The sequence below is a fragment of the Poeciliopsis prolifica genome, unplaced genomic scaffold (assembly GCF_027474105.1).
Source record: "Poeciliopsis prolifica strain line A6 unplaced genomic scaffold, Auburn_PproV2 SCAFFOLD022, whole genome shotgun sequence".
NCBI classification, from domain to species: domain Eukaryota; kingdom Metazoa; phylum Chordata; class Actinopteri; order Cyprinodontiformes; family Poeciliidae; genus Poeciliopsis; species Poeciliopsis prolifica.
The window spans coordinates 1828646-1854134 of NW_026562397.1; the positions used below are offsets into that span (position 1 = coordinate 1828646).

The following is a 25489-nucleotide window of genomic DNA, read 5'->3' on the forward strand; positions in this document are numbered from 1 at the left end:
TTCAGAGCAGGCAACATCCCCAAGTGTCAGGCCACAGCAGGGACCGCAGGCTGGAAGACCCTCCTCCGTCCTCTTCAACCTCCCCGTTGCTCCTCGACACTCCGGTCCGGTCCGGTCCGGTCGGGTCGGGTCGTCTCGCGCCGCAGACATGGCACCTGTCCTCCGAGTCCTGGCCGCTGCCATGTTCGCCTCAGCTCTGCTGCTGACTGCGACGTGGGCCAACCTGAACGAAACGTGAGTAAAAAAAACAAAAACAACTTTCGAACCAACTGCCGCAGGTTGTTATGGCAACAGAAGTTGGTAGAGAAGAGCTCACGCGCTGGAGTTTGCAGGATGACCAGGCGCACGTGACCAAACAGGAGGAAAACGGGAGTTTTAGCTCGCGACGGACTGCTTGTGGTTTGGTTTCCTCTGATAGCCACCCTGCGGAGTCCCGAGGCCTCGACGCTTCTTTCAACCACTTTAACGAGCTGTCCTTAAAACTTCACTCAGTCCACTTTATTTATTTTTGCCTTTTAAAAGGGAAATGCTAAATATTGCAACATTTTGTAAGTTGAGAGATGGGTGTAAGTGTAAGTATCTCATTAGCGTAATCTGGGTTTAAATTGACCTGTTGGAGTTAAACACGCAACTAACAGTGGGCCAGTGTGTACCTAGTACATTTTCTGAACACAACCTAAAATAAATCATAACTCTTCATGTGAAACCAATGAAATATGTGTTTTAACCTCTTAAATGACCTCCTAATTTGGGTTTATGTTAAACTGTAGCGCCGTAACCTTCATCACAATATGATGTCATCAAAAGACTTCACAGAGTGAAATATTTATTTGTCTAATATGTTTGGAGCACCATAAACCTTTGCTACAAAAATATGTTTGGCCACTTGGACAGACTTTTACCCCTCATTTATCCACTCAACTGAGCTAAATCTTGCTGACATAAGTTCAGACAGCTTGTAAGTTAATCAAATCTTGTGCAAGCATAAATCATACTAATACCATTTATCTTCACTTCTAAACACTGTACCAGTGTGTAACAGTCAAATGCAGTCAACATTAACTAGAAAAGAAACAAGAGTCAGCAGTGTGTAAAGTTGTTGGTTTGCATTCATTAAATAAAAAAAAAAATAAATAAATAAACGTCTGCTTTTATGAATGCATTCAAAATGAGGTTCTTAAAATTCATCAAAGTACATTCTGATTGTTAATGTGTTCACTGACCGTGGGATTTTTCACCTTTATTGAACAGAAGGGACGGAGATTTTTGGAGCGTTCGCCTGCTGATAAGGAGAAATTGTTTCATTTCAATCACCAATCGCCAACTGATTGGTGCAACGACTGACATTTTGTGTGTCTTATATGTTAAGAACCAACAGACATTTATTAAATTAACATCTTTGCAAGAGTCACCATGTCAAAGTGCATTTCTATAGATACCCCATTAGGTCTACAGCTATACAGAAAACCAAGTTCTCCTCAGAGCTTAGTTTGCACTGAGTGCTGTTTACACTTGGGATATTCAGTCTGTGCACAGCCATCTGTAAAACTGCATGTTGCATAGAAAAAAGTGTGTTGTTGAGTCAAGAGTTTCACTATGCACAGTTAAAATGAGCTGCAAGGAGACAGCTGGCCGATTATCCGGTACGGTAGTTCCCCAGTAATGAAAAAAGAAATCCCATCTTGTTTTTTATCTGCTCTAGCAATCAGAGCCCAGGCATGACCAAATGATGATGCACAAGAGATTTCTTTAAAGTCGGCTATAACCAGAGAAGAGGAGATGTTATCTAATTATACTGTGTGTGCTTTTTTCACAAAATGTAATAAAACATTTGGCATAACTGCATGAACTTACATAATTGTATTGAACACGAACATCTCTCACATTATCATTGTGGCTAAAATGTTTGTGCTTATGTAGACTGATCCAATAAGTGCTAGCTGCTTGGGTAGCATTAGCATTTTCAGCAGCACCATGGAGACATTGAGTTGTGTCGATTTGTTTGTTTCCCTTTCAGCTACAACAGCGGTTTGCATTCCGTGTATCAGATTGTAAAAGTTCTTTCAGAGAAAACAAATCAGAAAAGGATGCAATAGGGTTCCAACTCAAAGGTGTAACATGTAACACACAATTTCCACTGCTATGAAATGTATGTAGATTCTATCCAAATGTTATGACAATATGCATTGTTACTTGCATATTGGTTTGAACCAATCTTAACCAAACACTTGTAGAGGCGTCTTACAAAGGGCTTTCTCTGTTGCCGTGGCACTTCTCAGAGTAACGTAGCAGTGGTGAGAGTTAAGAGGTATTTGGCAGAGCAGTTGAAATAAACTTTGTAGTGCATTCTAAATAAAGTCTCGAGAGCTGCTGGATCCGAAGAAAGGAAAGATCTTCAGTAATCCTACAGCTCTGTGGATTAAGACAACTTTAAAAAGATGTGGCACAAGACGATTTGGTTGACTTGAATTTAAATATGAAGGAATTAAGGTCATCTGACATTCAGCACTTTTTTTTTCATGAATTCACTATTTTCACTTTCATACACACAGGTTTATAAATGTACGAGCTAGTGGAAACCTTTGTGGAAGATCATGTCACTTTCAAGACAGTCATCACTACAAAGTATTCCACAGTCAACAGTTGGTGGTGTTATGACAAAGTTAAAGCAATTGGGGAAACACAGCAACCCAGCCACAAAGTGGTAGGTAAAGGAAAACCAACAGTCATCAACTTTCTGCAGTGCCAATAGCTACAGACCTCTAAACTTCATAGGACCTTCAATAACTCAAGAAAAAAAACAGATTTTTAAATTGATTTGGGAATAGGAAAACTTGACTGCTTTACAAAGATTTGACCTTGGTCACTTTTGTTATGAATCGGAGCAGATACCGCTAGCTATGCCTCAGTGGCTGTGTTCTGTAAAACATTTTTAATATTCTGCTGATGTATTTCTGCAACATCTTTTCAAATGCTCATGAAAGAAAACAGCGAGAACTCCTTCAGTTGAAGTTTGTTCTGAAGCAGATTCCATGCATTCAAAGCTGTTCATATCAGAACATTTTGGGAGACATTTTCTACCAGTTACACTAAATAACTTTTTCTTTTTCTTTTTTGTAACCACTCCAGTATCTATGCAGTGACTGTTAGCTCCCGTGTGACTGGAGGGAAACAGGAGACCCTGTGTGCTCACGTCCAGAACCCTGCTGAACGCCTCTCTCTCTCCGTCTCTCTGACTGTGGAGTCCACCAGCAGTGTCATTCTGGAGGCGGCCGTCTCTGAGGAATTCTATCGCTGCCTCAGCTTCCAGGTCAGCCTGCCTTCCTGTCTGCCAGCCTTTTTTTTTCTCCTGCAAAACTGAGCAGAACTCTGAATTTTTCAAAGTATTTAATGCATTGATGATGTTTTTAAACACAGTGTGCTCTCCTCCCCTCATCCTCTCATTGTTTGGTCACAGAATGCCGCGGATCTTGGCATCATTACGCTCCTCATTAGGTACCGCCATATCTCAGGCTGTCAGCGGTGGGGTTCAGTCATGAATTCTCTGGTTCCTGTTAGCTTGCGGCTCGCAGGCCTTGCTTCATATTGATGAGGAAAGCCTTGAGCCTGCTTCTAATCTGCTCTGCAACAACAACAAGTCTTCGTTTGAGTTTGTTGGGCCCCGCTTCAGGAACGATCGGGTGTTTTCACGCTCGCAGCCAAGCGCAGACGGCTTTCTGCCAGAGGACTAGCCTTCTACCTGCATTCTTCTGAAGAACACCTCCTGTCCTGTACCCTCAAAATGCACGCATGTGGAAAAAAAATCCCCTTGAAACACTTTCCTGGAAGAAGTTTCAGTTCCCCGTTACGCAATAGCAGCTTTACTGGCAAGCAAAGACACACAGAACAAGTTTTCTAATTAAATTGTTGGGAAAGATCTGTTTTTTTAGCTTATGAAGCTCAATTTACTCTATTTTCAAGCAGTTATTATCCTGTGTTATACAGGGCACACCTATTCCCTGGCCGTTCCTCATATTCTTTCCCTTTCAGATTTTATCACATCACAACCAATATGTTTTGGCTGTAATGTGAAACAGATTTTTTTTGGGATTTTTTCTGATGGACCAACACAAAGTAATGACCCAGTTGTGAAGGGGAGGGAAAATGATCAAATCTGCAAAGTTTAAATACTTGTGAAGCCTCCTTTACACTGCCTCAAAAATTATGTCAAAGTGAACGCTGATTTCTTTAAAATGTAAAGAAATCAGGGTAAAAATAAGATTTTACGCAAAACAAATGATTGTATAAATATTCCCCCACCTTTGGCGGCAATCCCAGGATGTAGTATGTTTCCCAGTCAGACTTCTTCTTCTTCTTCATTCTTCCCCCTGTACTGTTGTAGTTCTTTCAGGTTGGAGGGGATCAGGTTTCAAGTCTAAGCACATGTTCTCTATCATATTAAGGTCTGGGTTTTGACTGGGCCACTCTAGAACCTCCACCGTGTCTTCAAATCTTGTCTGCGAAGCTCCTGCTGGATGCTTGGGTTTGTTGTCTTGCTGGAAAATAAATGTGGTCCAGCATCAGTTGGCAGGACCTCAGTTGAATTAGGTCCGTCACTTTAAAGAGTCAATATTTATGCAATTTCTTCTTCTTTTTTAAATGATACATTATTTTATTTTATTGGAATTTTTTGTAGAAATTACAATAAAATCGTAATTTGATTTTAGAGGGCATTTTTGTAAGTTGTTTTTCTCAACACAACCACATTTTGTTGATGCTGATTGATTTGTAAATCAGAGAGTAAACCTGCCAGGTGTGTGATTATCTCTCATAAAGCCCAATAAAACACATCTAGGCTTGTGATTGATATCAAATGTTTCAGATCTGATTGGATGTTGTATTATTTTGTGGCATTGCAGGTGCCAGCCGTACCGGTCAGGAGGGTAGCAGTCGTCCAGGTGACCCTGGCGGGTGAAGGTGCCTCCATGAGCAAGAAGACCAAAATCGTCATCGAGCCGCCCGGCTTCATCCACATTGTGCAGACTGACAAACCCATATACAAACCTGGACAGACCGGTGGGTGTCTAATGTCGCGCCACGCTGGATGTGTGGAAGCACTGAAGCTTTCAGCTGGGTGCTGGAATTAGCAATATTCAGCTTTTGTCTCTGCACTGCTTAGCAATTCAGCTGCACCAGCATAATTTTGGACTATTTTGTTGCATCTGCATAACGCTGAGCCATCACTTAACAAGTTTGGGAGTTGTTTCTAAATGCACAGAACCACGGTTTCCTCAACAGTTCTCATCAGGAGGGGTTTGGATGAACTATAAATTTAATCTAATCAAGGCACTAAAAAAAAAAAAGAAACCAGGCATTTTCTTAATCACTTCCTCGTTTCTCATTTCTTTGGCTTTATTAGGAGAAATTATCTTATATCACAAGATTTCTTCTCATATTAAAAAGGAAAAAAAATATATGTTATGTATTTATTGGGTTTTACATTTATGTCTTGTTTGAAAGAAGAGTTTTTTTACTTATTATTTTAAAGGGTAAAGCAGACAAACTTCTCAATTTCTAAAACAAATTAAAATGCAAAGGATTCCTTTAACTATTTTTTTGTTTTTATTTTATTAGAAGATACTCCACCTTTCCTTTGTAACTGGAGTAATATCATTAGATTACACACATCATTTATGTTTATTCCCCTCTCAAAATAAACTATGTTGTATAATCTGTGTTTTATTTTGCTGTTTTGCTCATATTTAACATTCTTTCTTTCTTTGTCTTCTTTCTTTCTTCTCTTTTTAAGTCAAATTCCGGATTGTCTCTTTGGATGCCAGTTTCATCCCTGTGGTGCGAGTGGTATGTTCTACTTTTATTATTATTATTTTTGTTATGCCGCTTATCTTGTCACTCTTCTGCAGCCGTATGAAACGTGTTGGGGTTACGACGAGTGAACTCAGTAATGGGCTGTGATTTCTTGCGAGCAGTCGGCGAATGCGATCACCGGGGTCTATTTTGGTTCAGGCAGAGTGGGAGGCGGAAGCAGGGCTGTTTGTTGCTTTTGGAAGATGGTGTGGGCGTGAAGCAGTGTGTGGAGTGGTGCGATAAACACGCTGTCAGAGTTCATTTGGCGCACACCGCGCGTGACCTAAACATCTGAATCAATACGGGTGCAGGCCTTTTTTTTTCCTCCCCGTTTCTAATGAGGGAGATGAGAACATGGCAGCATGCTGTGAACATGAAATTTCTATTTCCATCAGTCCAATCAGATGGAAATGTAAAGACGTCATCTCTTCACTCTTACAGGATGCAGGTTTTATGAATTTAGCTTTTTTTATGTCTTCAAAATATCATCAGAGCAGAGAGAAAAGAGTGGGTCTGTAATTGACCAATAATCTGAAATGGGAAATATTATTTAGATGTTCTGGATAATTTGGGTTTATAACTTAATCCAGTGATGTTTTAATAGACCATCGATGTTTCTTTTTTGTGTGTATTAAATTAAAGGAAGTTTTTCTCGATGTGGTTGAAAATGGATAAATTTAACCATTGGACTAGACACTTTTATTGGGGAAATAAATCAAATAACACTTTTTGGATTTGAAGAAGAGAAATCTGTTTATCAAAGCATGCATGGACCCATAACTGTACAGTATTTGCTGGAGAAGAGGAACCACTTTCAGCTGAGATTGATGTTGTCTGGAGAATTGTGCACCTTCCCTTGACTTCAACTAAATTTTTTTGTTCTTTCTTTCTCTTTAGTACAAAGAGGTGGTGCTCCAGGTAAGAACTCAGATATTTTCATGCTGACATATCTGCTGAAGTCTGCAGGTTTTTCCTGAGGAGTTTTGCCTGCAGGAAGAAAGAGGCAAAAAAAAAAAAAAAATGCAGAAATGCAGCGGGTCTGGCTGATGTTAAGACTCATAGATCTCTTTAGCCTTTTACTGGTATTTAGGGTTAGAAAGCTCAGAGTTTGTGGAACACCCCTAACATTCAGTTAAACATAACCTCAGTAAAAGGTGATGGTAGAGGCAAATATTGTTAGAAATGTAAAATAAAAACACTTGTCAGCTCAAATTCTCACCAAATAATGCTAAATTATAATGCAATATTTAATTAACAAAAAAAAAAAAACATGAGGTTAAGTATTTACACTAATTAGTATTAATGAAATTCCTGTGTGTAGAATCCCAATTCAAACCGCATTGCCCAGTGGCTGAATCAGACGATCAGTGGCGGCATCCTGGACCTGTCGCACGCCTCTATCCCCGAGGCCGCTCAGGGAACTTACACCATCAGCGTTGTGACAGACAAAGAGGAGGAGATCTCCCACACATTCGACATCAAGGAGTACGGTGAGTTTTTCTGGAGATCTGGAGCAACAGATGGGCTGATCGAGCTAAACGTCTGTTGCTCTGCAGGTTGTTTCATTGGTTTCATTTTGTCGCAGTTTTGCCAAAGTTTGAGGTAAAAGTGGACCTGCCCAGTGTGATCACCATCCTGGACACAACGACCACATTCAAGATCTGTGGAAAGTGAGTGACCACTAAGTGCCGACCTGCAATATGCATATGTTTTCTTGTTCACTCAAATACATTTTGTTAAATGAAACACGTGACAATACTATCCCAAAATTCCAAACTTCTGAACCTCAAGCTAATGTTGGCTTGTGAGGAGGTTGACCATTCAAAAAATAAAGTTGAAGTTTGTTATGACACTTGATATATTTATAATTAAGGTTTTGAGTTTTAGACTTCAGACTTAGAAAGCTAAGGTCTCTTTAACAACAATGACCTTAAAATCCAACGTTACTGCTGCCCATGAAAGACAATGTATGTTACAAATTCTGGTTGTTGTGGTACTGGGCTATTAAAATGCTACACTGTAAAATCTAGAAGCAGAAGAGTTTCACAGGCAACAGATAAAAAACGCTTGAAATCTCAATTTTCATCTTACCAAGTATTTGTGCATGAAGTGGCTGACTACACTATTTCCTTTTCTCGTGTGTTTTGTCTTTTGTTTGCAGATATACTTATGGGAAACCTGTTCTTGGTAGAGTTAAGGCTGAGTTTTGTAGGAAATACTTTCTATTTTTCTGGCGTTCAGATGAATCAAACAAAGACATTTGCAAGAGCTTTGATTTGACTGTGAGTATTCCAGAGGAAATGGACTGGAATCACTTCCTTTTTTATGTTTGTTAAAGTGAAGTCTGTGCACAAGTGTCTTAATAAGTCTTAAATTACTGTACCTAACGTTAAGGCCTTAAAATGTCTTAAACGCTTTTGAATAACTTGACCTTAAATACGTTAATCACTACTACTGATTACTATCTACGAAAATATCATTGCTACTTAGCTAGCCAGTTTTTTTGCATTTATCTTGGGTAACTGCAAACGTATCAGCGATGTTCGTCTTCTCGCCAACTCACATGATGCTACTTCCATTCTTACATGCAATTTTCTGTTGTACATTTGTGTCATGATAAATTTCATTCATTTGTAGTAAAAAGTCTTAAGTTTGAGTTGATGAAACCTGCAGGAATCCTGTAAAGTATGTCCATATTTTCTTCTGTTCCAGCTGGATAAAAGTGGATGTGCCTCAGAAACTGTGAGCTTGGCAGAGTTTGCTCTAAACAAGTTCTCATATTCTGACCGTTTTGAGCTAAATGCCGAGTTGGAGGAGGATGGAACAGGTTGGCTCCCAAAGATTTCGGTATCATTTTCGACTCTCATTTTGGTATCATTTTCTACCAGGATGTGAACCATGTGTTTGCCACTGTCTAGGGGTCGTTCTTAAAGGCTCAGGGACGGCCAGCCTCAGCAGTCAGATCAGAACTATTACCTTCGAGAATGTACCTGGATCATACAAGCCTGGTATACCATTTGAAGGAGAGGTAAAAAGCTCCATCAAAGACCTACTAGCATGTTTTTGGTGTTTTGCTAATAGAGATGCAGCAAAAATTGTTCAACAACCTTTGCAAAGTGCATTTATTGGCAATTTACATATGCGGCCCACTGTTTGCCGTAAAAAGATTAGCTTAATACAGCTAATCAGCTAGAATTAGGATTACTTCTGATTACTCATTCAGTATCAAGATTAGTCAACCTCTTTGCCACAATCATATTCTATACTTAGTAGAGCAAACGTCTGATGTTATGAGCAGTTTCTGTGTGTCTTCCTCAGGAATGGTGACTGATAAACATTGTGGAAACCTTTCTTTCATTTTTGCAGATCAAGCTGGTTGGCCCAGACAGTCAACCTGTTGCTAATGAGCTGCTTTACTTGTTGGTTGAAGACTCCAAGAAAATGATGCTCACGACAGACACAAAAGGCATTGCTCAGTTTTCTCTGGATACGTCTGAGTGGAAGAGCTCTGTCTCTCTCAAGGTCAGTACACTTTTTGTGGTTTGTTATTGTTTGTAGGAGTTTGTAGCTTCAGATGATTAAACTGGTTTGCTCATGAACCATTGCAGTTGCCCTTGTTGTCTGTTAGTCCAGTTGCCTGATTTGTGGGTTGACCTGTAGAAGGATCTGGATCAACCTTCGCTGACTAATTTAGACGACAAGATTTTTGTCCCCATTTCTGAATGAAAATGCTTATTTTAACTCTTTGCTGGTCTTCACTTGACTGAACCAAGATGACTGGATGTTGGTGTATGTTTCAGTAATGGTCTAATTCAACCCTTGATCTTACTGAACAGGTTCTCACTAAGGATACAAGGGAAAACGAACCTTATGTTCACAACTTACGGCGACCAGACTACGGATTGGCCTACCTGTTCGTCTCACCTGCTTATTCCAAGAGCAATAGTTTCCTGATGCTCAAGCATATTAGCAATGGTTTTGCCTGCGACAGAGATGCAACTGTGACGGCTCACTACATCATCCAGGGAACAGAACTGAAAGAGGGACAGACGGTCCTTAACTTCTTCTACCTGGTCTGTGTCACATTGTGTTTCTGTTGCAGTAACGTTAAGAAAATGTTCCAAAATTTCTTTATTCGCCTTGTTATTCAGTTCTTTCATGACTTTTTTTAGTTTTACCATTATACATATCACTATAGATACAAGAGGATTAAAACATCCCATGTGGCAGAATTTTCTCTTATTACATTCTCTGCCTCTGTAGGTGCTGTCCAAAGGTGAAACTGTGCGTCATGGTTCTGTCCCAGTGAATGTCACAACAGGAACTGGTATGAAACCAATCAAGTTTCTAAAGCATAAGCTCAGTGACAGACAATCTGTGGCACCAAAACTGGAAATGCACTATATGCAACACATATAGAGCATGCCCAGCCTCCGCTGGCTGATCTAGATGACAATAGAGTCACTGTGCTAAAGGGAGCGCTAAAGCGATGAGGAAATTCTTTTTCCTTGGCCTTTTTTTGTATTTGACAGCTTTTTATGTAATTAATATTTCTGTCGCTCTCCCACACACACCAAAGGTGTTCCAGTGACCTGCCACCTTACTACTAACTTAAGTTAACTGGAACATTTACAAGCCTTCTCTTCATACAGATGACAACAAGGGAACTGCAAAACAACAACTCTTATTTCACAAATGAAATGACAAAAATTAGTTACAGCTTTGGATAACATGAAGAGCCCAATGAACTGAGCCCTTTGAAGACCTCCTGGTTATTCCACCAGATATTGATTTCTGAACTCTACCTGAGTCCAAACATTAGTATTGTTGTTTCTAAATGAATATGAACTTGTTTTCTTTGCATTATTTGAGGTCTGAAACCACTGCATCTTACATTATTTTGACCATTTCTCATTTCTGCAAATAAATCTTTGCTTGTAATTTCAGAGACATGTTGTCACTAGTTCATAGAATAAAAGACCAATGATCATTTTACTCGAACATAAACCTATAAAAAGTAAAATCAGAAACTGATCATGTTAAGTGGTCTCTTTTTTTGTATCTGAAAAGAAGAAGCAAACATGGAATACAGTCTTTGTTGATTTGTTGACCAATCGGGACATGGAATGTGGTCTGTTTTCTATTTTCATCTAGTGCTCATAACTTAGCAGGTGTTGTCTTCAGATTATTAGCAAAGAACAAAAATGTCATTTCTTATTTCTCTGAAATAGATTCAGCTGTTTAATCATTCATATCTTTTTACGTGTGTCGTTCAACGCTGCAGTCAACAAAGGGGAGCTGACCGTCAGACTGAGTGAGGTGATAGACCTCGCCCCTGTTGCCCAGGTGATTGTTTACTCTGTGATGGCCAATGGGGAGATGGTGGCAGATAACTATGACTTCCCCATTCAGCTCTGTCTCAGTAACAAGGTAGGAAACACAAAATACAGTTTTATTTTCTTTAAACCAACACATGGAGAAAACAGAATTCCTCTTACGCCTCTTTGTGATTGGTTGACTCCATAGGTGTCCCTGAAGTTCTCGTCCGTTCAGCAGCTCCCAGCAGAGCAGACGACACTGTCACTGAAGGCCAACCCCAAATCCCTGTGCTCCATCAGAGCCATCGACCAGAGCGTGTTACTGCTGAAGCCAGAGCAGGAGCTCACCGTTGACTATGTATGACAACAAGCATCTCATCAAAGTGATGAGGCTGACACATTGTGATTCCCTGTGGAAAACGAAACACACAAAGGTTCAGCTCGCTCTCCTTTGGGTTCGTGTCCTAACAGGTGTTTAACCAGCTGCCAGTCCAGAAGCTGTCAGGGTACGACTATGAGGTGGAAGACCTCGATCCGTTCCGCTGCTTCCCCCGCCCGATCCCCAGGCCAATTCCTGACCTCCAGCTTGTTCCTGAAGCTGAAGTTACTCCAACACCAACCGCCGACGTCAACGTTCGACCAAAGCGCTCACTCTTCCTCCCTTCACTCTATCAGAAGATAGATGTCTACAGCATTTTTAAAGTAAAGATTTATTGGAATGAGTTTCTTCTATTTTTAGGCCAGATTATACAATAGCATCCGTTTTAACTTCTCCATCATGCCGACTTCTTAGGCATTTGAATTTCCTCTTCTAAATATCTTCTCATCTTTTTTCATCTCTTGATTCATTTTCAGTTCTAAGCCTCTTTGATCCTTTTTACTTTTTTCATAGCTGCATTTCGATTGACCATATAATTGAGTAATTTCACATTTCGGAAATAACTGCTTATTGGAAACAAAGCAATTTTGAAAAAAAAAACTGTTGATAAAACGTTTTGGTGCTGGGATCAGATGGTGATTTTGGCTGTATCAGAATTGTTTTTTTTTGTTTTTTTTGCAAAACTGCTAAGCTCAAGACATTAACATGATTAACAACCGCATGTTGCTGCTGGTGCAAGCCATGAAGAAGATGATGACAGGAAGATGACGGCGTGGCATGTTTTTTATCACTTATTCACCAGTGATTTTAATACACACTTTTTAACATCCCTTTGTAACAACCCTCCATATGAGTAATATTGTTACTCATATGCAGTAACGGTTTTACAATGTGCAATAAAATGACACTGGTCATGCTACGTTATTTCTCTTTCTGTCTTTGTCTCTCCACATCTAGGATATCGGAGTCAAACTTCTGACAAACTCAGACGTGAAAAAACCTTTCGAATGCATCGCGTTCAAGGTTAACGGTATGTTTGTAGTGTTTTGTTGTTCTGCCCATTCTTGGTGATGAAAGTAGCCACTGTTACCATTTTAAATTTTATTTAGCAATGCCAGAGGCTCTTCCAATGGTAGAAGACGTGGTCATGCTAGCCGCTCCAGCGTCAAACAATCAAGCTGGAATACCTAAAGAGACAATTAGAACAAACTTCCTTGAGACCTGGATTTGGGATCTGGTCTCAGTTGGGTGAGTACTGTGGCAAAATGAATGATTGTTCTTTTTTTATTCATGTCGTTGTAGAAGTAGGCTTGGCTGGACTTTTTGCCTTCAACATGGCAATGGCTAGAGGAGGAGGAGCTAGAGCTACAGTCAGAACAGAATTTCCTAAGACCCGGATCTGGGATCTTATTACTGTGGGATAACACCATGTGACCTAAAGAAAAGAGCTTCATACTAATGTTTAGCATCAATTACTCAATCAGTTTAACATTTAAAAGGTGCTTTATATTTTTTATGGCAGATTAATTGGTTCTGGTAATCATAGCAAAAAGGGATTTTAAATCAGGAAGAGTGGGTCCTTTTAAGATGGGTGAAGAGAGGGAGAGATGGAGAGAGGGAGAGCAAGATGAAATGACTTAATGCTTTTTTTTCCTCCAACACAGTATCACAAATTAATTTGATAACTCTGCACGAGCCCAGCTTCACACGCTTCAAACATGTAAAAACAACTGTCCTTATGGATCAGGCATATTGTCACCAAGTCTCAGTGTAGAATGTTTTTCAACATGAGGACTGATATAGATATTAACATCCAATCGGTGCATCTCTATCATAGCTTGTGTGAAGGAATTAGCTTTCTGTATTTTTGCATGTTGTTCAATCTTTCTCCATATTTAAATTTGTAGTTTTTAGTTCTTTTCTAGAAATGTATAAGAACTGTTATATGAATTCAAACTCTTTTTGAATTTCCCTGCCTGGCCCTGTGTCCAGAGATGGCGGGTCGGCAAGTCTTCAGAAGACGGTTCCTGATACCATCACCAAATGGGCAGCCAGCGCCTTCTGTGTCTCCCCTACTGGTTTCGGCGTGTCACCCAACACCGGGCTCACCGCCTTCCAGCCGTTCTTCGTCAGCCTCACTTTGCCCTACTCCGTCATCAGAGGGGAGGTGTTCACACTGAAAGCCACTGTCTTCAATTACCTCTCCCAGTGCATAATGGTGGTTATTCACATTCTTACAAAGACATTTTCCTCAAGAGAACATGAGTGATCTGACTTATTTTAGTATATGGTTCTGTTTCACAGGTCAAAGTAACATTGGCTGAGTCTGACCAGTTCACCTTCAGAGACTATGAGGGCTACCAGTACAGCATCTGTCTGTGTGGAGAGGAGAGCAAGACCTTCTCCTGGATTGTGACTCCAACTGCTCTAGGTACACACAACTAAATTGGTTGCTATACAACTAATTGGATAGACACAGAAATGTAGGCTTGTTACAGTCAACAGTAAGGTCTTCTTTAGCACTGAAAACTGCAGCGCAGCAGAGAACAAGAGGGAGGATATGAGTAGTGCGCACATTGATGATTGACAGTGCTAAGCTCCTCCTCCTGGTTCTGATTGGTTGTTTCTGACCCAGGTGTGTATTTCTGCAAAGGGCTGTGGGGCCACAGGGAAACAGAGGAGCTAGATTTATTTGTTTGTTTCACAAATTATCTGTCTCATAGTATACTGTCACGACATGGTGACAGTTTTGTACAAAAAAGTATATTTTAAAAAAGTTACCTACTGCAGTTTTAAACATATCCTGTAATATAATAATTTAGACTCCAGATTAAATTTTTTTTTCATGAATTGAAATTGTCATGTGTGAACATGTCAGAATGTGGGCCGTTTGGCCCTCTGTAAACCACACCAGCCAGCTCTCATTACCTGGTTTCTGACATCTCACTGTTGCCATATGTTTGCATTTCATTAAGTGAAGTGTTGACGTGCATGCTGCGTCCATCAGAACCTTCAGCTGCAGAGTGAAAGCTGATTCTGAACAACCTAATAACTCCTCACTGAGTGCGCCGGCGACAGAAGTTGATGCTTTTACCGTAGCGCAGAGGATTCCCATCAGCCTCCGTCAGGAGGGATGGAGAGGGGGTTCTGATGTATGTCAAACCGCGATCTGCTAACCCCCCCTCCATTACCCCATTTTCTCCCAAAGCCCCCTCCCTCAGAGGAATGCTGACAATCACTTGTACTAACAAGTCAGGTAGTATCTCTGACGAAACATTCAGAAACCTCTCCCTGAGGGGCTGATCTGTACTTGTCCTCTGTGTGAAGAATTATGGGCTGTGAAGGAAGCGAGGGAGGGCATGGGAAACAGAGCTGCATGGAGACACGGAATAATAAGGCAACAAATGGGGATTAATGAGGAGGTAAACAGGAGGAGGAAAGAAAACCGAGGAAGGATGGAGGAACAGGAAGGGTAATGAGATGGGAAGCCGTCCTTCCTTTGCACACAACGTCTGACAGGTGGGAATCGATTAAACACCCCCAACGCCTGTGTGTGTGTGTGTGTGTGTGTGTGTGTGTGTGTGTGTGTGTGTGTACACAGGCGACGTGAGCCTGAGGGTCAGCGCCGAGGCTCTGAGGACCCGCGATCTGTGTGGTAACGAGGTAACCACGGTGCCAGACGTGGGCCGAATCGACACGGTGGTCCGCACGCTGCTGGTGGAGGTCAGTGAATGTCAGAGCGCCCGCATCCCGGCGACCGCAATACTTCTGCTTTTTTAGCTCTAGAGTTGATGTGAACGCTGTCCGGTCAGCCTGTCCTGGGGAACAAAGAACAATTTGGAAGATGAAAGCAGTTTTTCCAGAGCTGTGGGAGATGTTCTTCTGTTCTGATTGGACGTTTCAGATCAGAGGTCTCATAGCAACAGACAAACAGAAGCTCTGACAGGCAGCCATGGAACAGACTGACGATTACTAATGAATGTCACAAAGTGGATCTAGATAAGAATTATAATGGTTCATATGTGCAATTGTTGCTAAAAAAAAATCAGTGTGAAGGTTTTGCCCTTGTAGTGGAATAATTCATGTGTTACAGATGAAACAGGTTGAATTATCTATTTACTTATGCAGTGATTTGTTTCATGCAGCTGTCAACCATTTTTTCTAAGAGCATAATGAATAGTGTCGCATATCATTTGAATTTGAATGTATTATGTTTGATTTGTTCTCAATTTTTTAATCAAAGCTATTTCCATTTAAAATAGCTGAATATTTTAATGCTCCACATTAAGGAGGCTCAGGGCTTCGCTTATTGTTTGTCCTTGCAGGAAAATTACTGGACTTTAATCAACCAATAGGAGATCTGCATCCTTCCCAGACGTCTGTCAGGGTCACAGATATATTAACTGAAATTAATGGCTGTAAAAATAAGAGCAAATGTTTCTGTCTTTCTGTCTGTAATTAAGCCAAAACTGAAAAAAACTATTTAGATTTTAGATTTCAGATTTAAAAAACCTTATTTTGTAAATTCTACCAAGAATTCATCAAGGTGCAGTTTTAGCTTCATCCAGTTCAAATTCTGAAAAAAAAAAAAAAGAAAATTTCTTACTAACCACCTTTTACAATCCAATAATCAATCTGTTAATCCAAAAACAGATCAATTACAGTCCTACACTGAATTGATTTGCTGCAACGGACATCATTTGCTACAGATGATCAAATTTTCAGCAGAGAAATGCTAAGTTATTGTATACTAGCTGGTCAAATCTTTTTTTCTTAAAGGAATTGAATAATCTGAATATTTTAAGGCTCTTCTAATATTGTATAAAAATGCTTTAATGAACTCATTAATCATCAGAATGAATTACTAAACTAATTGTTAGTTTCAGCTGTCCTCTCCCAATATTTTATATTGTGGAAAACATTCAGATTTTCCAGGCAGATGCAGATTCCTTGATTTTCACCCCAGTACATTCTGAAACCATGTCAGGCTTAGTATTCTCCTGTGACTCTCTGTCAGGCTGAAGGAACGCCTCAGATGAAGAGCCACAACGCCCTGCTGTGTCCTGCAGGTCAGTGTCTGCACTTCAAAGCTGGGTCTCTTGGTCTCCAGGTTTCTGTGGAGAAAATCTCTTCATGTCATAATGCATGAGACTTCTATCACAAAACCAGCTCACATTTCAACAAATGGCTGTTTTTATTACCAGATGGTCCAGTGGAGAAGAAAATCTCTCTCCAGCTACCTGAAATGTTTGTGGAGGGGTCAGCCAGAGCGTCCGTCTCTGTCCTGGGTAGGTCTTACTCTGACCTTTGGCCTTCTGTGACACTGCACTGAGACTGCTAATGGTTAACTCGTCGGATAAGCAGAAGGTGTGCATAAATGTCAGATTTTTTTTTTCTTCCCCATCTCTCGCAGGTGACCTGCTGGGCCGGGCCCTTCAGAATCTGGACAAGCTGCTGGCCATGCCATACGGCTGTGGGGAGCAGAACATGGTGCTGTTTGCTCCAAACATCTTCATCCTCAATTACCTGAAAAGTTCCAGTCAGCTGACCGAGACCATCCTGGAGAAGGCCACGCGCTTCCTGGAGAGTGGTGAGGGCACTTCGCTCAATCTCTTCTCTGTCCTCTTCAACAAGAGGAGGGGGTGAAGCTGAATCAAAGAAAAGATTGCATTTATAATGGTGGGTGTAATATAGCAAAAGTTCAGGAGGAATCAAGCTCAGAATGTCAGAGCCAGATAAACTCCAGAGACTTACTCTTCCAGAACAGGAGTAGAACGCAACTTTCTGTAGGTGGAGAATCAGTTCTGAACAAGCAGGTTTTTTTTTTTTTAAGTATTTCTGTTTCTGTTTGCTTCTCTGTGTTGTAGGATATCAGAGGGAACTCAACTACAAGCATGATGATGGCTCCTACAGCGCCTTCGGGAACAGTGACCCCTCTGGAAACACCTGGTAAGGACAATGATCTGCAGCTTTTAACCAGGAGCTTCACAACGGACATTTCCATATTGAATGAACACATTAATTCATACAGTCATAATATACACTTTATTGTAATAAGTGTTAAAATCACAAGGCTATCATCCATAAAAATAAATTCCATAGATGGGTTCCTATTTATACTCCATACACTGAAGTTGATTGAAGTTGAGTAAACATAATTTTATTGAGTGACTCCAACACGTGTCTGATGTTTGTTTGGAGGGCAGAAACATGAAGATAGAACTGGTGTTAGACTCAGGTTGCATCATTCGAGAAGCATTTAAAACATTTATCCAAAAGGTTTGCTTTTCATATCTCTGGTTTCATGTGACAAGAGAACAAAATGCAATCCAGACATGGTGGGAGGAACACGCACACACAAACATAGTCGTCTTCGCCTGCTGCCAAAAGCAAGTATCCTGATGCATTAGTTTTATTAGGAAGCTTGCAGAAAAATGAAGATTTTCATTTAATGGGCTTAAAGCAGAGGCTGCCTGGGGGGATTTAACGAAAAGGGGGCTGGGCAGTTTTGGCAATCAGTGAATATGTGGGGGTGTGTTCACCCCCCTTTCCCTCATCTGGTTGGGAGAAACTGGGGCTTAAGCATTTACTCACATTAGAGCTTAAAGAAGCTGTAAAAATGAAATGATTTAAAAGGAAATCAGTTTTCTGCACACAGTGATTTCAGAGTTTTAGTCCCCCTGAATTCATCAGCCTGCTGTTCTGAACACACACACTACGAGCTACGGCTAGTAGTTAAACTAGTGTGTGTGTTGGGTTTATAGTTGTCAAGTGAACCAGAATCACTTTTCACATAATGTGGCTTTAACTGTGAACATGTAGGAAAGCAGTGGTCCATGTTTACAGATCAGAGTTAGTGTAGGCTGTTCACTTGTTTACAAAAGTTTAAATCTTTCCCCAGGCTGAAACAATTAACCAGGAGTCTTGCAATATCCCTCAACTAACTTAATTGTTAATAACTACAGACTCTACAACATGCCATTTGCTGAAAGAAGAACTCCTTCACAGCAGATACTCAGGTCAAAACTGAATAAAGAATATAAACCATTAAGATGAAAAACCTTTTTGTCTGTAAATCTGTTCTACTCTTATGTGGCAGTTTCATCTTCACCTGATTTAAATGATCAAAAACAAAAGCAACAAAAACTTCCTATTTAGCATTGTATGCTGCCCAGTTTTTAATAGATCAATCCAAGTAATCAACAATGTCATGAATACATTAAAAAGATGCATTGATATAATAAGCGCTTGATTATTTGTAGCAAAGGATGAATCTCAGCTAAAACATACTTTTAATGTCAGCATGTGAAAAGGTCAGAGCTATCTGACTGAACGTCAATAATCAGCTGATCTGTTTATTGTTTAATTAACTGATTAATAACTGGATCGAAATAGGTGATGATAGGAGGATTTTCTTACAGAATTTCAACCAAGCGAAGCTAAAACTGCCACTGGAGGAGCAGTTTTGTGGGTGGAACATATTTACAGACAAACGTTCCTTTATCTCAAATCTAAATTGTGATATATTTTGTACAGTTTTGGCTTAATTAATGCTCTAACTTTATTGCTCTTTTAGCAAAATTTACTTTTCTTTTTAGTCTGTGTTCTCCAGCTTACAATTATTCAATTTCTAAATTAGCTGATGATCATTTTAAAAATAACAAAATCAATGTCAGAATTCCTGAATTTTGACTGCACACGGAAACTGTGTATATATTTGGACCTGTATGTATAGTTATGAACCTGCTGGCCTTGCAGAACGTCAGCAGAGTGAGCAGCGGTGTTGGACACACAATGCAGTGTCCCCACTGCTTCAGGTAGCAGGTGTTTCTGAGTGCGGCTGATTGAGCCGGTCCGACCTGCCGCTGCGTATCGGGGTCATCGTCGGGCCCCTCTCTGACCGCGCGCCTGTCGTCTCCAGGCTCACTGCGTTTGTGATGAAGTCGTTTGGTGGAGCCAGAGATTACATCTACGTGGACCCACAGCACATCAAGGACGCCAGGACCTGGCTGTCCAGGCTGCAGAAGAGCGACGGCTGTTTCACGTCTGTTGGGAAGCTCTTCCACAACAGCATGAAGGTACAGCTGCTCAGGAGCTCTGGACTTAATGTTCACTTGTCTGCATCACATGGATTATCAATGTAGATATATTGAGGTTCTTTTTGTGGGCAGCTTATAAATTAATATGTTGCAGCAACAAACAGAAAATCTCAGCTGAAGCAGCAGCAGAGCACCAGGACCGGCCTTACTCTGACCTTTGGCCTTCAGTCATGACCCCTGCTTCCCTTTAGCTTTGTACTGGTTGCCACTCTGATTTCAGTCTGGCGATAACTGGAAAGTCTAAGATAAGTTGAGAGGTGCTCATGTTAAAGATGCAGCCATGAAACATGAGCTGTTGCTTTCACAAAATCCCTGTTTTATCACTGAAACACAAAATCCTGCATCTTGTCTTCCAGAAAGGAAACACTTCCCATGGTGGTTATGATAAAAAGTAAAACTTTTTCACAGATGGATGTCAATTTGTTCTAACAGCAAATTTAGACTTCTTACACTTTTTAGAAAATTCTAGCAGAGCTTTGGAACATAATCAGTTCTACAGCTGATAAGTAGTTTCCAGTTTTAATCTGTATGCTTGGGGAAAAAACACAGCTAATGTGTTGCATATTATAAATGTTAATTCATTAATGAAGATACAAGATAATTAAGTGCGCTGACCCTGCTGTGACAACATCTGGCCACATGGTGCTGCTGTATAATGGAGTTGTTAAACCACTAAAGGAGTTAGCAGAGCAAGAGACTTCTGACTGATCAACACATATAAAAACACACAACACAGGTTCAGAAGATGCTTTTTTTTTTTAAAGTGCACTCAGAAAATGCTACTGCTTCCAGAAAATGTAAGAGTAACCGTAGCAACCAGCTGCTTATTTACAGGTGTGGGTGAACACAATGTCAAGATGAAAATCAATCAGCTTGACCTTGGAGAAGCAATGTTTCCAGTGTGACATTTGCTGGAGGAAGAACATTTCTTCCATCATTTGTCAAATTGTATTGTTTTCCCCACAATTCACTTCCATGGTATTTGCTGTGCCTGTTCATTGATGCAACATTCTGGTGAAGCTAACACACAAATATATTTATGTCCATGAATTCCAAACATGCAGAAGACAAGAAACTGATTTGTACTTGATTTGGTAAGCTTAAAAAAACAAATAAGCCACAGCTATTTCTAAAAGTTACATTTACTTATCTGATAAGTCTTAATATAAGATAAATAATAATAACAAACTTATCAGATATCACTGATTAGTAAATGTATCTGTAATATATTATAATACAGACTAGAGATGCTAAGATCTAAGGCTGATTTTTGATCTGTGATTGTTCTAAAGATTATATCTGCTACACTGGTTCAGATTTTTCTTAAAAAATAATTAAAAACACCAAATATATGGTCTAGCCTGCCATGGCTGGTCATTACTTATTTATATTAGCAACAAAGGCAAAGTAAAACTGTGTGAGACAGTTTCTTAAGTAGAGTTTTACTGATCATTTTTAAAGGGAAAAACTGTTTTGAGTTTGATTTTTAAACCATTAGCATCTAATGTTAGCTCTTGGCATGGCTAACATTTGGAATTTGCTTGCAATGTGTGTGTTCCTTTAAGCAACGTAGTCGCATACCTTAAAGATGAAAGAATGAAACAGATTAAACTCACGTTTATACATTCAGCCTTCTTGTTATCTACTGAACTCTCATTGTTTAAAGTTAGCTTGAATGTACAATAGAAACGTAGTGCACACTACAGAAAGTAGTTTCCTTCATAAATGGCCTTTCATATCTCACGTCTTCTTCTGAGTTAATTGCGAACTCCTCAACAGTGAAACTAGATAACTTTTGAGTGTCCAACTGAAGAGAGTTGTTGTTGGCGCTTAGCTGTGGCGCGTACATAGGAAGATCAGACAAAATGTCAGTGACTAGTTCGTTTCTGCATCTCTAATGAAGCACCGACTTACATGTAGAATCTTGCAGTTCTTATTTTAAAACCTGGACTGTTAGCAGGCAGACCCAGGAGTTTTATCTGTTTGAGTTTGTATTGATTAGTAACCTTAACCTAAATTTTTAAAAAGAAGGATTTCTACTGAAGGGTTTCAACATTTTTCTCACTACCCAGCTAAATAATTGAAAATTTAAAAAATAATTACAGTTATGGAAGATTTATGTGATGTAAAGGACCTGAAACTGAGGTAAATATCATTACATAATTCATTTAAAAAGGATCAATTTTCTCCAAAAACAGAGTTCAGACTGGTCCACAATGACTCGTATTGGTACATATTGACCCAAACTGATGGCAGATTGTTTAATGAAGCCCATGCCTCTGACCTGCTGCGGTGTAATCTGGTGTTTCCACAGGGAGGAGTGAGTGATGACGTGTCGCTGACGGCTTACATCGTCGCTGCTATGCTGGAGCTGGACGGAGTCGCCTCGGTCAGTCTCAGACTTTCTACTTTTTGTTTCATCTTGATCAGTTTTTACTGTTATTATCAAACCACTTTTTCACGAGATATTTAGAGAAGTTGAAGGTGTTTTCAGTGCATTTTTCTCACTAAGCTGTCACAGCAGAGGGGACAGCCGCTGTAGAAGGAAAAGGAGACGGGTGAACTCCAGCTCAGTCTAACTGTCTTCTTGTGTTTGGCTGCTTTGGGTCAGGACCCCGTGGTCCAGAAGGGCCTGAGTTGTCTGAAAGATGCTGTGGCCAGGGAGTTTGACAACCTGTACACCATGGCCCTGATGACCTACACCTTCAGTCTGGCTGGAGATCAAGAGATGAGGAGCAAACTCGTCACCATTCTGGACCAGAAGGCCAAACAGGACGGTAGGAAGAAGCGTGTTTTCACACCTGATAGTCCAGTAAACTCAGTTTGATTGGAGTCAAACCAACCAAACACTTTGAAAAAAATGTTTACCTCCTCATCTGTGGTGGCGCTGCACCAAGAACTACTAAAGGAAACCTCTGGAAAAGGCACTGAGTGCAACTTACTGTTTGAAGATGCCACTCTATTTTTAATGAAAAATAGAGTGGCATCAGATTTTAGTGATTGTAGAATTTTTCTTATATATTTGGCAATAGACCACGAGCCATTCACTACTTGTGCTAAACTTTTGCAATTTTTCTGGTTCACTTCCTCCTTTTGGAGCAGTCTGTTAGCTTTCACATGGGCATTTTAACCGCATCACATTTCACTTCAGCCTGGGTTTGAAGACAGACCAAAGTTCACTTTTTTGAGTTGATCTGCCCCTAAAACAAACTAGACTTTCTGGTGTGGATGAACCTGAGAGAACACAACAAATCCTGGATGACGTCCTCAAAGAGTGCAAGAAGACTGGATTTAAAACAATTTGAGAGTTTTTTTTCTAATAAAGAAGGCAGAATGATGAACAGAATCAAGTTGAAGTAATTTTTTTCTATCCATTATTTTCCCACCACTTTATCTAGGTGGATCTTTTTGATGGAGACACTGTTGGTCCATGTTTTGTTACCTGCTGATCTTGTCGTTTCTCCTACATCCTGACTGGTAGGTGGCACTATTCACTGGGAACGAGTTGGATCTTCTGATGCGGGCCTGGACGCTGTGGAAGTGGAGATGACCTCCTACGTGCTGCTGGGCCTCCTCCTCTCTCCTCCTCTGGAGGGTTTCAGTCTGGACTACACCTCTGGCATCATCCGCTGGCTCGCTCAGCAGCAGAACCCGTACGGCGGCTTCCTCTCCACGCAGGTATCGTAAGCACTTCCAGTAGAACCGCAGCCCTGCAGCGGCCAGAGCTAACACCTGACCACTCCGCTAAACAGGACACGGTGGTGGCCCTCCAGGCTCTGGCCATGTACGCCGAAGCCACGTACAGCCCGCAGGGAATCACCACGGTGACGGTGACGTCCCTGGGCGGCTTGAGGAAGGAGTTCACGGTGACGCAGAGCAACAGGCTGCTGTACCAGGAGGAAGAGCTGAGCGAGGTTCCTGGAGAGTACACCGTCAGAGCCGAGGGACACAGCTGTGTGCTGACTCAGGTACTGCTGCGTCACACATGGGATCAGATCCCACACTGGGGTTAAAGGTCACAAGGTTGTCCTGTAGGGATGGATTTAGCAGTACAGACAGGGAAGCTGCTCAGACCTGATGAGAAGATGGATGGAGATAAATACAGGACAGTGATGGGAGGAAATCTGTTAGAGGATGAAGATCACTGGAGCTTCACCTTCCAGAGCAAAGACCTTTAACATTCAGTTCCAGCTACAGACCCAAACAGTCAACGTTCCACTAAAGGCTGTTGCTAATAGCGCTGCTTTCTTTCTGTTAGCTTGCTTCATGTTGTGATCTTGTTGCCATATTGTCAGCTCTCAACTTTAGAATCGATCCAGATGTTCAGCATCCATCATTACATCTATAAACAATGTGATGGTAATCACATTTAAAGTCTGTTGGTGTTTGTGGTTATGATGTGAAATTCAGTTCAGGCTCTGAATGTTTCTCTGCAGATCTCTGCTCATTACAACATTCCTCCTCCTGATGACTTCTCATCCTTCACCATCACCAAGTGCATCGAACCCCAATGCAAGCTCAGCCGGCCACAGCTCCACCTGGCCGTTCATGTCAGGTACTGCAGCTGGAGTGTCTTCAGGTCGCTGCTGGACGCTTTAATGCAGCTGGTTTACAAACGCTTGATGTCACTTCCTGTAGGTATCAGGGCAGGAGAGAGGAGACCAACATGGTCATCATCAACATCAAGCTGCTGTCCGGATATGTTCTGGACCAGAGCTCCCTGCAGCTGGTAAGTTCCCTGTTTGACTTATAAAACTAAGAAGCTGCATTCTGACGGCTGGCTCTGCTGCAGCTGAAGAACGAGCCATCAGTGAAGCGCGTGGATTCAGACGAAGGATTCCTCAACATTTACCTGGACGGGGTGGGTGTCCCTCACACTGTGTTCTTGGCCCCTTTACGTTTCCTTCCGTGTTGCTGTGCAGGAAGTGAGAGTTTGGAATGTTTATGATTCCAGCTGAAAAAGGACGAGCTGCAGACATGCAAGGTGACTCTGGAGGAGGATCAGCGGGTCAGGAACCTGAAACCAGCTGTGATTAAAGTCTATGATTACTACCAGCCGAGTAAGAGCTCACCTCACTGCCTTTGCTCCACCATGTTCTGCGTGTTCTGTCAGTGTTTACTCATGCATCTCTCCTGTTTCAGCTGACCAGGCTGCCACTGACTACACATCCCCCTGTGCTGAGAGTAAGTCAGAGTTCTCCAACTTGGTCCTCTAATGCTAGTTTTCTGTAGAGCCACGCCCACTGGGATCTGCAAGGTGGTGTTTAAACTGAATAGCTGAGGCTACATGGAAGCTACAGCTGAAAAAACTGGAGAAAGCAAAGGTGTAACTTTGTGTTGCAAGTTGGTGGGAACGAGGAGGATGGGAGGCTGACGCAATGAGGAAAAAAACAGTCTGTCAGCCATAGCACGATGCCATGGCAACCAATAGGGCAGAGCGAACAATACGTTCAAGTGCATCAGGAATTAACATTAAAAAACCACAAAACATTTCCCACACAAAAAAGTCCGGAAAATCATCAAAGTGATTGTTTGAACTCTCGCGCTGGTTGATTAGCTACTTAAATATCTGCACTAATAATTATCTGTCAGAAAATGTGTGTAATTCACCTTATTTTGTCTTCATTGAAGTGAAATACTCTGAACTGCATAGCGAGGGTACATGTTGATTAAAGTTAAGCTAGCATAGTGAACCTACTCTCCACTTTCTAATATACATTTTTAATGAAAGCTTTTTACCGAGCTGTGAAGTGTTTCCCTTTGGTCCTTGTTGTCTTGCTGTCGTATCGTTTTCAATTCAAACTTTACTTTTTCAGATTCTTTGCTTGACTGTGTAATTTTCTCGA

General features: G+C 41.0%; 1 protein-coding gene across 2 annotated transcripts in view; it reads left to right on the forward strand.

The window, feature by feature from the left end:
• The window catches only part of LOC129369992 (alpha-2-macroglobulin-like protein 1), a 27323-nt gene continuing 1834 nt past the window's right edge, over positions 1 to 25489 (forward strand). Inside the window, exons 1-35 of one of the 2 annotated variants that reach the window (XM_055045719.1) lie at positions 1 to 234; positions 3130 to 3310; positions 4899 to 5055; positions 5789 to 5841; positions 6745 to 6765; positions 7169 to 7337; positions 7433 to 7517; positions 8009 to 8129; positions 8560 to 8674; positions 8766 to 8875; positions 9214 to 9369; positions 9684 to 9920; positions 10111 to 10174; positions 11132 to 11277; positions 11374 to 11523; positions 11637 to 11867; positions 12502 to 12574; positions 12654 to 12792; positions 13537 to 13762; positions 13849 to 13975; positions 15146 to 15267; positions 16562 to 16613; positions 16749 to 16832; positions 16958 to 17134; positions 17412 to 17493; positions 19466 to 19622; positions 21958 to 22032; positions 22255 to 22420; positions 23125 to 23321; positions 23396 to 23611; positions 24080 to 24198; positions 24282 to 24372; positions 24436 to 24504; positions 24598 to 24703; positions 24786 to 24874. In XM_055045719.1, the coding sequence (XP_054901694.1) occupies positions 149 to 234; positions 3130 to 3310; positions 4899 to 5055; positions 5789 to 5841; positions 6745 to 6765; positions 7169 to 7337; positions 7433 to 7517; positions 8009 to 8129; positions 8560 to 8674; positions 8766 to 8875; positions 9214 to 9369; positions 9684 to 9920; positions 10111 to 10174; positions 11132 to 11277; positions 11374 to 11523; positions 11637 to 11867; positions 12502 to 12574; positions 12654 to 12792; positions 13537 to 13762; positions 13849 to 13975; positions 15146 to 15267; positions 16562 to 16613; positions 16749 to 16832; positions 16958 to 17134; positions 17412 to 17493; positions 19466 to 19622; positions 21958 to 22032; positions 22255 to 22420; positions 23125 to 23321; positions 23396 to 23611; positions 24080 to 24198; positions 24282 to 24372; positions 24436 to 24504; positions 24598 to 24703; positions 24786 to 24859 (4434 nt within the window). In that variant the 5' untranslated portion in view covers positions 1 to 148 and the 3' untranslated portion in view covers positions 24860 to 24874. Of the gene's footprint in view, positions 235 to 3129; positions 3311 to 4898; positions 5056 to 5788; positions 5842 to 6744; positions 6766 to 7168; positions 7338 to 7432; positions 7518 to 8008; positions 8130 to 8559; positions 8675 to 8765; positions 8876 to 9213; positions 9370 to 9683; positions 9921 to 10110; positions 10175 to 11131; positions 11278 to 11373; positions 11524 to 11636; positions 11868 to 12501; positions 12575 to 12653; positions 12793 to 13536; positions 13763 to 13848; positions 13976 to 15145; positions 15268 to 16561; positions 16614 to 16748; positions 16833 to 16957; positions 17135 to 17411; positions 17494 to 19465; positions 19623 to 21957; positions 22033 to 22254; positions 22421 to 23124; positions 23322 to 23395; positions 23612 to 24079; positions 24199 to 24281; positions 24373 to 24435; positions 24505 to 24597; positions 24704 to 24785; positions 24875 to 25489 lie in introns of those variants that run through there. The other variant, XM_055045720.1, reaches the window with a different exon arrangement.